At 34.7% G+C, this 12,524-nt stretch overlaps 1 protein-coding gene across 1 annotated transcript; it reads left to right on the top strand.

The window, feature by feature from the left end:
- The first annotated feature begins 550 nt into the window (after window positions 1-550).
- Window positions 551-1,618, top strand: LOC124295048. The gene is made up of 2 exons (XM_046743176.1): window positions 551-1,166; window positions 1,286-1,618. The coding sequence occupies exons 1-2, from the start codon at window positions 809-811 to the stop codon at window positions 1,495-1,497; spliced, it is 570 nt and encodes a 189-aa protein (XP_046599132.1). The 5' UTR covers window positions 551-808; the 3' UTR covers window positions 1,498-1,618.
- Window positions 1,619-12,524: the final 10,906 nt, after the last annotated feature.

The following is a 12,524-nucleotide window of genomic DNA, read 5'->3' as shown; positions in this document are numbered from 1 at the left end:
GTGCGTGCAGTTATTTGTTCTGTAGTCGGTAGAAATGGATTGGAGTCGGCAGACGAAGCGGTAGAAGTTACAGGCGAGTTAACGTTCCTCGGGTTTTCATTCTGGCGGTAGTCATTCCGGTTGCTGGTATGATTCCTCGGTGGTCGTTGATCATAACGTGTGTCAGGTCTAGGATCCGGGGCTTTTCTATTAACGTTCGAGTTTGATCGGTTTTCTTGAATAGACGTTAGATACGCAGCATTAACGTTATCCTTTGGTTCATCCTCTAGATTTAGGTTGGCTAACGCGAATCGCGATTGACGGGAGTTAGCGCGTGTTCCGCGATATGCTAGATCCGGTAGCAGTGAGTTTTCGGGAGTCGGTGGTGCTTGGTATTTATTACTTGCCGTAAAACTCATCTCCAATTGTCGGGCGGTATCCTATAAATCATAAAGATCTTCGAGATCTCTCCGTCTTATCAACACTTGAAAACGTGGTAGCAGGTTTCGATAGGCATTGTCCTTCTCTTCGTCGTGGGAGAATCCGGGACTTAAGGACGTTCCCACCTAGCAGTGGTCCTCAACTTCTAAAACAGTCCCCCTATGTAAACTATACTATGATGCAATAACAAAAAGTTGAGGTGCAGTGTACATTTTCAGTGGCGCGAACGTGCGCAGAAGTCCAAAAATATACCCATTGCGTCGTTTCTCAGATCTGGCAACATTGTATTCTCTTTCTGTATATTATTATTATATCTGAGACGTGTGCTACAGAGTTTTAATGTTTTGAGGTTACTTTTATTTTGGAGTTAAAAAATAATTTATTTATAATGACTTCACGTTTGAAGAATGGGAGGTTTGTGAAAAAAAAAGTAGGCGATAGAGTAGCTAAAGCTCTAACAGCTATGTCAGAAGCTAAAAAAACAAAAATTCTCGAAACACTGCATGAAACTACTCAATGTAAAATTCCAGATGGGAATTGTATAGTTGCATTGGAAAAATTAGCTAAAAACCTCAAATGCACCAGCTGCAGCAGTCTTTTAGACATGGAAAAAATGTACGGCTATAACAGAGAAGGACTTCACGTAAAGTTTAAGATAAAATGTGATACTTGTGGCAGATATAATAATGTTAATACCGCAGAGTCCACCAATGGTGTTTCTGATGTCAATATGTCCGTGGTTTTAGGTAAGTGAATTCGCAATATTCTATTTATGTGTAAAAGTAAAAAACTTGAATTGACATAATTAATAGCTTTACAATTATTTTATAAGAAATTTATGATATTTACTATTTGAATGTTTCAGGGGCTATTCATGCCGGTGTTGGAAATACTGGCTTAAATAAAATTCTTGCTTGTGCCAATTTACCTCGAGTAATAGACAAAATTTATAAAAAGTACGAAGTTGTAGTTGGTCAAGCAATAGAATTAGAAGCTAAAGAAAGTTGCAAGCGAGCTGCTTCTGAGGAAAAAGAATTGGTGATAAAAAATGTCAAAAAGCTGTGTGACACATTGTAAGCATCCATTCTAATTCATTTGAACTGTTCAATGGACTGATGCTGATCATCATAATAATTATAAATCATTTTCTCAACACTGATTTTTATAAAATTGTAATATAATTTATTGAAAAATTGTAAAATTATATTTTCTACGAATGAATTATTTGTAATATAATATTAAGCAGAAGTAGTTATTATTTTGTTTCAATTTATATCTTAGGATTTGAATATTATACATAAACTGGTGATTTATAATTATTATGCTATCAGTAAATGTATAATATACAACAACATTTATTTTTACACAAAATAAAGGAGAGACTTTATCTTGTTGTAATTATTTACAATATTTCGATCAAGAATTGAATTAAATATTCAATAAGTTGACAAGCACTAATCTACATTATATACTTGTATTTTTTACAAAAAATGTATTGCTATTAATTTCACGGCATTGAATTGTCTACATAAAATAAAAAAAAAATAATTGTAAATCTGGTTTAATTTTTTTATTTTAACTATTTTTATTTATTATTTCAGACCAGTGGAGATTGCCCAAGATATTTTCCCGCAGTTAGATGTCCTTACGCTTTCCTCAAATGATAATCAAAATTTATTTGATAATACACTAGGTGAAATAATAAATATCATTGTGTCATTTGATATGGGCTGGTCTAAACGCGGTAACGGGCGTAGCTATGATAGTTTGAACGGTTATAGCACTATCATCGGTTTCTTGTCAGGAAAAATTCTAGACTACGCAACTAGAAATAGAAAATGTAAGAAATGTGATATGGGGCATAAAAAAGATGATCATGATTGTAGATTGAACTTCTGCGGAAGTGCTAAGGCAATGGAAGCTGATGCAGGAGTTCAACTTGTTAATCACAGCAACATCTTAAAGGAAGCAGGACTACAAGTACGTGTTATTGTAGGAGATGAAGACAGCTCAATGATTGCAGCAGTAAGAGCAGATAACCCAGGTCAAAAGTATCATAAATTAGCCGACAAAAATCATTTAACCAAAAATTTTGGAAAAGAGTTATATAAATTACGCGATAAGTTTAGAGAGTTAAATAAAACAAATGTTATTCCTCATTTAAAAAAGTGTTTTTCATACGCTGTTGCACAAAATAAGGGCAATTTCGAAAACTTAGCTAGAAATTTGAGACAAATACCGGATCATATTTTTAGCAGACATGAAAACTGTGGAAAGTGGTGTAACCCAAGTAAAAATCATGCTCTAAACCTATCTGATGAAACCTTGTATGAAGAATTATTACATTTGTTCGATAAATACGCACAAAACTCTCATAAATTTTCTATTGCCGCTTCAAGTCAGGGCAATGAAAGTTTTAACAATATTATAGCAAACAAAGCACACAAAAACAAGTGTTTAAGTACTAGCTTTTCTTGTGATATTAGAGTAGCTGACGCCGTCTGCGCTAAAAATGACGGTGAACGAAGTATTATAAATATTAAGCAAAGACTGAATATTCCTGCTGGATCTCACACAGTCAATTATGTTAAACGAAGTGAAATGAAACGAGAAAAACGATTGGCAATGAGTAAGTCTAAAGCAAAAAAATTAAGACGTATAGAATTAAAACAGAAACGAGAACTTTTACGTAAAAATACCGAAAGACATGAAGGTATAACTTATAAGAGTAATTGTGGAATGGATAAAATAAACAATTACGTGCGTAAACACTGTGATGATAATAATAATATTGCATTAGATGATGAAACAAAAATTGTTTACTTTGATTTAGAAACAACTGGATTCGCCTCAGATGCTCATATTATACAAATTGCAGCGATCTGTGATTGTAAAATTTTTAATATCTATGTACACACGAAGACCGAAATTTCATCGTCAGCCACTACAGTTACTAAACTTCATCATAAATATGGAGACTTATTCTACGGAGACAAACAAGTCGTAACACTCAAAATTTCTGATGCTTTAGAATCTTTTCAACAATTTTTAATTAGCTTATCCGATGGACAACAGAAATGTTTATTAGTTGCACATAATGCTCGCTTTGACGTACCACGACTCTTACGAGCTATTATGAATGTTAAAGTCGAACTTTTAGATTTAATTGTTGGTTTTGCTGACACTTTATCATTGTTCAGAAAGTCTTTGGTTGATAGGAAAGGACCGGGTCAATTTAAATTAGAGAGTTTAAGTAACGACTTCTTACACCCTGATAATGATCAGGAATCTTTTCATGACGCTGCGTATGACGTTGTGGTACTTCAAGACTTAATTAATACATTAAACCTGCGAAGTGGTGTATTAAAGGCATGTAAAAACAGTAATATTTATTTGGAAGAGTTATCCAACTCAGATAAAACTAAAGTAAACTTAAAAATGTTAGTCGAATTAAGAAATATTATTTCAGTTAATATGTGTAAAAAATTGGCTTCAAATGACATTTCTTGTGATAATTTGAGGGAAATCTATAGAGTAGGTGGAGAAAATGCTATTGTGCAATTGTTTAGCGAAAAATTAGATAATAACAAAGTGCGAATAACTAAAAATAAAAAAATTTTAACGGCAGTTTTAGACTTCCTAAAAAATGAAAATTCGCCAAAGATTAAGAATTTAAAATCACCAAAAAAGAAAATTAAAAAAATACCTATGTCTAAAAAATAATATATTTCTAAAATGTTTTATTTTGTGTTACTTGATAAAATTATAGTTTTTATGAAAATTATATGATTGATTATATTTTTGAATCTATAATTGTTGATGATGTTAACATAACGAGTATTAATGTTGAAAAATAATTCATAATAAATACTTAATATACTTAAAAAATTGCATTTTTCTTTACAACAGCCTACAGTTAACCTATCTGTGAGCGGTTCACATTTATTTACAACTACTACGCCTATACGGTATTTTGAACTTTCCGCCCAACGCAACGTTGCCAAGTCGCTGTTTCTCACTGATCAAGTAATGAAAAAAAAGTGAAAAGTAGCTCACTTTTAACATTTTTTATAATTAAATGAATACCGCTTCTTTGTGTTATTTTTTGAGAAACATGTTTATTATATGTTCAATTAGTGATTTTCAGTTTTTCATAGAAATTCCAAGAAAATTACTGTAGTAACTTAAAAAAAAGGTGCGCCACAATGGGGGTTAGGATAGGGATCACATGTTAAATATGTAAATTTCAACTTGCAATATTTCAAAATTTAGCACCGCAAGAAGGGTTTTAAAAAATTCCTACACATAAAGGGCACTCATAAGTATGTGTATTCAAAATTTGGAAAATATTAGAAGAAAAGTGTTTTTGGTGGGAACGTCCTTAAGGGGGTATTCTGGTCTAGAAAATTGAAAATTTTTTTTTTTTGGCATGTTTTTAAAGCTTAGACTTTCAAAAATATGCTCTTAAAAGGATTTTTCAAAATTCGAATTATTTTGAGAGATACAGTGGATTTTGTGACGCGGCACTTAAACCGGCCGAGCGGAGTGATCACACAATGAATGGCAGATGTTTTCCAGGAATTCTTTTGTATCCGACTTGAGCTCGTTATATACCCTTTTAAGTTTTTATATATACCTGACTACCAGTACGTACCCAATATACCTGGAACTGTCCACACAAAATATACCTGGAAGTGTCTATCTCTATAGTATAATTTACAAATTATTACTTATATTTTTTTCTGTTCAGTTTAGTCTCGATCTTGGAGCTAAGTAGACACGTGTTCAGTGCATAGTTAATAAATAACAAGTTTTTTATTTTTTTTTTATAAATATTTATAGAAAAATGGATAAGAAAAGTTCACGGGGAAGCTGTAATCGTCCTGATCGGAAAAAAGAAGAGACAATTTTCATCGAATCGACACACCGTAGAAAGTGAAACTAGTTTTACAAGTGCTTCTGCAGCTAAATTAAAAAATTATGGAGACGAAGAAATAATAATTATTAAAAATTTTGGGTACTGTCTACTGGAATTTTATTCAGTTTTTCAAACTCTCTCCACTTTAATTCTATGTGCTACCTGCAAAGAGAAAATTAAATTTTCTCAAACAGCACCACGTGGTCTAGGATTTAAAATTGTGTTGCAGTGCAGTTGTGAAAATAATAAGTACATTCAATCATGTCCTTTGGTGAATAAAGCATATGAATTAAATTGTCGAATTGTAATTGCTATGAGACTTTTAGGAGTAGGACGAGAAGGAATAAATATTTTTTGTAGTGTCATGGATAATATGCCAAGGCTTATGCATCAGTACTTACTACAGCTGCTTAGAAAATTTACATTCAGCCACAAGTGCAATTCACGATCAGGTAATATCTAAAGCAGTAAAAGAAGAGCAAGAGTTACAATCTGAGTCTGAGCCTCATGAAAATCCAAAGCACTTGACGGTTTCTGGAGATGGTACCTGGAAGAAGCGAGGATTCACTTCACTTTTTGGCGTTACAACCCTAATTGGTAAATACTGTAAAAAAGTTGTCGATACTATTGTAAAATCTAGCTTTTGCCAAGGTTGTAATCTGTGGAAAGGTAAGAAGAACACAGATCCTCAAGCTTATCAAGATTGGTACGAGAAACATAACGATTCATGCACCATCAATCACCGGGGAAGTGCTGGAAAAATGGAGGTAGATTCTGTGGTTGAAATGTTCAATAGATCGGTCGAAAAGCACGGAGTAAAATATATCAAATATATTGGAGATGGAGACTCCAAGACATTCAAAGGTATTCTTGATATGGACCCGTATGATAATAATCCAGTTGTAGTGAAAAAAGAGTGTGTTGGGCATGTCCAAAAACGTATGGGTGCCAGGCTACGTAAAGCAAAGAAAGACAATAAAGGTATTGGCGGCAAAGGAGCTGGTAAATTAACAGATAAAGTTATTAATGAGCTAAGTTTATACTACGGTCTGGGAATTCGTCGGCATCCTGACTGTGTGCAGAGTATGAAAAATGAAATATGGGCTACTTATTACCATCGAAGTTCAAGTGACGAGGATCCACAACACATGTACTGCCCTACTGGTTCATCAAGCTGGTGTAAATGGCAACAAGCCGCAGCCAACAACACTCTTGAAGGCTTTGTCCACGAGCACCCTCCTTTGGATGTTAAAGTATTGGATATAATTGAGCCCATTTATACCAGCTTATCATCTGATGATTTATTAGAACGATGTTTAGGATCCGAAACACAAAATAATAATGAATCCCTCAATTCATTGATATGGACTTTTGCTCCAAAGCATATTCACGCTGGAACCCAAACTATCGAAATTGCAAATCATTTAGCCGTTGCTATTTCTAATGAAGGCTTTTTAAAGATTTTAAATATAATGGTACTCATGGGCATCATCGTTGGTACTGAAGCTCACACATTTGCTGTTAGACGTAACGAGCAGAGGATTGATCGCTCTGAACTACGAGCTTCTGCTGCTTCAAAAGCAGGCAGAACAGCTCGTTTAGAAGAAAGAAGTTCACAAGATCTCGATTTTGAGAAAGAAGAAGGTCCAATGTATGGATATGGGATCGCCGATTAATCCAAAGTGAGTATTGAACATAATTATCTGAGTTATTTAACTGGAAATTCTCAAACTTCAAACGCGTTTTTCTCAAAACTCCTTTTGTTCAATGTTGAACCTCCAGAAGCGCTGTAGTCGACCGAAGCGGTACCAGATGGTAAAACGACATGGTAATACGCACACGTCCTATGTTTCTGCTAAAACAACAATCTGCAGTGCCGACGAGAGCATAGGCTTTTAGGTGGATACGAAAAAATGTACAACTCACTCAGAATAACCGCTAGATTTTGAAATTCGTGCATATCATAAGGCATCGTTTGGAAATTGTCACATCAGTTCACAATCGCGGTAACTATTCGTAATCGCACGTAGCCCGACTGTATGTGAACGAGGCATTCCATGCGAAACCGACCAACCCGTGACCCCGACTAATTTCGATTCTATCGAAAATTTTACACTTTCTTGTACCTGCCAAAAGCAGTCTTTCTGAAATATTTTAGATGTTTGTCTCAACCCATCCAAACACCTTAAATTTATCAAAATTTCGCACATTTTTTTTTTTAAATGCTCATGGCTTTTCCAAAACCCGATATTAAAATAGCATACTGTTTCTTTTCTCGTTTTGAGTCGTAGTTCCGCAAAAAAAATTATTCTTTTTCATTTTATTGAAGGGTTTTGGGGCATTCTACATCGAGTACGCACCACTTAAATCTGCCTTTTTTCATAGATTTGATAGAAAATCATTAACAAAAACGAAAATACCTATCCCTTAATTCCTGTTCGTCGAAAAGGAAGATATAAATGGAGAATAATTGACATAGAATGCCCCATATACGCTCCGGATATCCTCATCTAATAGTAGCATCGATGTCCGCAAAATTGTCATACTTACAGATTATTGACCGAAAGATTAGATGCGGCAGTAAAATTAATACCGAAATTGCAGAAAACACGCAAGTATAGGCATGAGGGTTTAGGGTTGAGATAAAAAATTGTGCTCTTGAACAGACCATTATTTATTTATTTATAGCAAATTTGGGGGAGGGGGGGGGGCGGTTGACAATCGTCCGAACCTGTTTTAAAGATTACCCTAATATATACGTGAAATTGTTTCTGAACCGGATGTGTTTAACAATACTAGAAATACATCCCGAAAAAAATCTATGTCACTGTACATACATACAATTACCGCATACAATGGTTCAAGATTCGTTGCAAATATTTTACAGGGCCGATCCTTGTTAAAACTCTGATAAAGATTTGCTTGCCAATTTTTTCTGTTTTTAATTCTCAACAAATAAGGATTTCATACTAAAATTTGCTTCATCTCATTGGCCAATTACGCCTAGTTCTGAATGATGCTACCAAATTTTTTTTTTTTACATTAGACGAATTACCTGAAAGTTACTCATTTGGTAGAAATCGTTATAAAACTACATACCGTGACTTCTCGTAGATGGTATACGCTACGGATACGCTAGTGAGTTTTGGGTTGGTTTCCGCATCGTATACGACCTACGAAAGGTCAGGGTATGTGTTACTGCTGTACATCAAAGTCCGGCACGGTCAATCATGCGCCCAACTGAAAATTGCTACGAAAAACCATAAAAAATCATTCAAAGACGTTACAATTTTCTACGGATTCACTCCAATCCTATAAGATTTCACGGAAATTAGGAACTCTCGAAGGAATCAACTTCTTCGGATTCCAAGTACTAACCCCCCTTTTTTGAAATTCAATACCACTCGTATATATTATAATCCTCCCTTGAGTTTATTGAATGTGAAACAATAACAGTTTTCCGTGAATTTCTATCAAACGAGGAACTTTCATGAAGCAATTTTTCTCATGACGAAATAACTTATGTAACATCTATGATATCTGGCGAAATTGCCAAACAATGCACAAATAAAAAATTTATCAATAAGTAAAATTGATTCCCTCAACCATCGCACGAGAGATTTTGTCATGAATATAGGACTTTTTACGTGTGTATCAATAAGTGCTATGAATGAAAAACTCCTAATATTTTAAACATTATTACCTGCATTTTTCTCTGCCAGATATTTATTTTCCATCAGATTGACGCGGACGGGTAAAGTACAATATAGAAAAAACATTCGCGTTTTATTGTATCGGTATAGGGAATACGTGTTACGAGTGCTGACACTTCAACCCTGATTTTCTAGTAAATGCATGAAACAATTGTGTTAAAAATTTGTAAAGATATTAATCGTTATCCAAATGAAAAGTTTTAAAAAAACCGAGCTCGATTACACACCACAGAGCTTACCGTAGTAATACCTTAATTTTATTTCGCAGTAAACAGATAATTCGGGCATGAATCCAAACTAATTCAAATCAGCTTGACTTCATTTTCCAGAATTCATTTATTTTTCAGTTAATTCTCATTATTTCAGTTAGAACTTTTAGTAGTTCAGTTTTCAGTTATTTCGTATTAATTCAATTAATTTTCATTAATTCAGGTGCATTATAATGAATTCACAAACCTATCGGCACGACAATTCACCGAGTTATTTCCCCCTCGGGCTGCACGGTAGGGTTTTCTTCGACGTGATTCGTAAATAGGAGGATTATGGGAAGTTGTGGGATGAATAGTACTGACCAGATCAAGGAGAGTATTTTACAAAATTAGTTTTTATTTAGAAAGATTGTTAGATATAGTGACTAAATTTAATAAAAATTAAATGTGGGCTGGTTCCGCCCCCTACTCCCGCCCCTTCGGTTTCCCCTGCCACCTCCACGACGGCGGCGGTTTCGGTTGCGACGGCTGCCTTCCCCTCGAGGAACGGCACAGCCGGTGGCCAAAGCGGCTGCCACCGCCACCCGGACGGCCTCCGTGATTCGTTCCTATCAACAACCAAATAATTGTGATCCAATGTCACGAGCATATTTGACCGATGAGCAGCTATTCTATATGAAATTATAAAATACGAAAACAGTGAAAAGTAAAACTGTTTCGCCACGGCAATGACAGTATACAGCGGTTCACACGCGGCGAGGGTATAACATCCCAACTCCTTGGGCAATAAAAATGTGTCAGAAAAATATGGTATGCTTCGCGAAGATATCTACTGACGGTCATCGTTACATTATACTGGCTACTGCATAGTTTTTGAAAATTACACAATTAAACCACTTTTTAATTCTTAGACAGACTCTTTCAATAACTGCAAAAAAAAAAATTGGAAACAATCAAATACCGGGACAATCTCTTGAAACTATACATATAATGCGCATGCGCGAGTTTTATCGGCTGCTCGGGCAGGTTGGCCACTCCGAGTTTCAGCTGTCAAACTCTGTTTCTGGCAGCGTTGTAGTTCATACGAATTTTTGAGGTTATAATCTTGAACAGTCGAGGTAGTGACTCGGAAAGTTGATGCTAATGCTCTTTGAAAATTGGCTTTATTCGACTAAAATGAGAAATCTGTTTAAATGTTGGGTGCTTGGAAGAAACGCAGCAGGTAGGTGCGAACACTTTATTTAATCATTTTTATAATTTCGTACATTAGAAATAACAATGGAATTTTTATCTATCAACAGGTGATACGGCCAAAATAATTACATCTCTGATATTCACTGTTATCTGCCCATTCAATTTGTCAGACGTACAAAGATCATCGCCACTTTCAAGCAACTAAGCAACTTTCTCACTCTTTTGTGATTTCAGGCGGTAATATTGAATTTTATCACTTTCGAAAATGAGACATTAAACCGAGCGTTCAAGAAATTTAAATATCTCACTATCTGTAACGGAACTGTGAATCTTTTTTTTCTTGAAAATAGTTCAACAAAATTTACGAATAGTCGATAGTCAATGTATTTTTTTCGATTAACAAATTATTGCTACTACTATTTAAAATTTCCGAATGATTATCAGAATTTATTTCGCGTAGAATTCAGGAACGTGAATCACATCCTGTGACACAAGTTGAAAATCAAGTTTCTCAAAATGCGCCTCAATGTCACAATTAGCTTCAAGGACAATCATGTTTTAGACTAATGTCAATTTTAAAGTAATGTAAAGATTGTGTCCCTTGTTCCATCAAAATAAATGAACATCTAATTTTTAACGAAGTTTATGAAGATTTTTTTCCAAATAATGTAATCCGATACAATATCTTGTTCATAGTCCTCCGAACATCACCTTCTAACAAGGATATTTGGAAAGAGTCCCTTTGTTGCAGAAACCATTATAAATCTCTTGGTTTTCAATTCGTGCTATTGAATAACTCTGTTTCAGGTTCCATTTTCAATCTCAAAATGGGATTTTTTTTGCTCCAGATAATGCTAACATGAAATGCAGAAATAATTGCGGTACATGGAGATTCACAAGCTTTCAGTCTTAGCGTAGGACCCTATAAAGAGTGTAAAATTGAATTTGGTTTCAAGTGATCGTGCAACTAGCTAGCCAGATGACACCGTCAACTAAGATTAATTTAAAGACATTTTTAACTGAACTTATTTAACAGTTCTAGATTTAGATTGATTCAGTTTGCCTAGCAAAATTCAACCCTACAATCTAATTGAGGACTTGAAAAACTATTTATCTGAATTCAATGCCATGAGAGTAAAAGTAAGCTTCAAAATAATATACCAAATCAAATGGTATAAAGTTTGAAAAACAATGCTGGTCAATAATAATGCTTAAATTACAATGGTGCACAGAATGATTCCTCGGTAGAATGAATTGGCAGCAACGGTTAAGTAACAAACTTATCGCTATTGGCTCGACCAAAATAAAATGATGGGATATTCAGCCATTATGATCTGCAGTATATCCCGCTTTTCAATTTTGCCTCAACTGATGTTAAGAAGGTGGCGATAGCCTGATAAAATTCACTGTTGCACCTGATGTCTGACGAAACAACCAGGTTCGATGGTTCTAATGATTGCACCGCTTGAGAAACCAGGATCCTTGCCACCTAAACGTTTTGGCCATCAGGTAAGGCATAATTTTCTTCGTGTTAATTAAAGTTTAAACTTCGAGCCTGCTGAAAAAAAACGAATTTTATCATTGAATCCATGTTAAAATATTGTCATTGTCAAAGATCACGTAATTGGAAATTTACTTACATGCTTCCATGCCTGAAAAATTTAGTCCCGCTTTGACAATGAATTATTTTGTACCTGAAAATATTAGAAGCTATTATTATCAAACAGGATCTTTCGGTATTTTTGAAGGCAAAAAAAAAGGCAGCACTTTTTGAAAGGCAACCAATGGCCAGACGAGGGGTGATCAGAAGAGTGGAGATTGGTCTCCCAGTGTTATCAGACGATTGTCTTGTAAGGTATTGTTTTGTTTCCTAATTTTTCATTAATAGCATGATTTACACTGTAATATTAACTGTTGTTCTTTTTCTCTTTTTATTCTTGGATATCTGGTGAACCCTCTTTGTTAACGGAACATTGATCGTGTACAATGGAGCAGCAAAAACTTTGTCAACTAATCAATGATGTCGGCGAGGGTTTTTGTGAGTATTGCGTCGGGTACGTTTTCTGTTAA

This window comes from Neodiprion lecontei, chromosome 6 (assembly GCF_021901455.1).
Source record: "Neodiprion lecontei isolate iyNeoLeco1 chromosome 6, iyNeoLeco1.1, whole genome shotgun sequence".
Taxonomy (NCBI): domain Eukaryota; kingdom Metazoa; phylum Arthropoda; class Insecta; order Hymenoptera; family Diprionidae; genus Neodiprion; species Neodiprion lecontei.
This window is presented reverse-complemented; position numbering and strand designations above follow the sequence as displayed.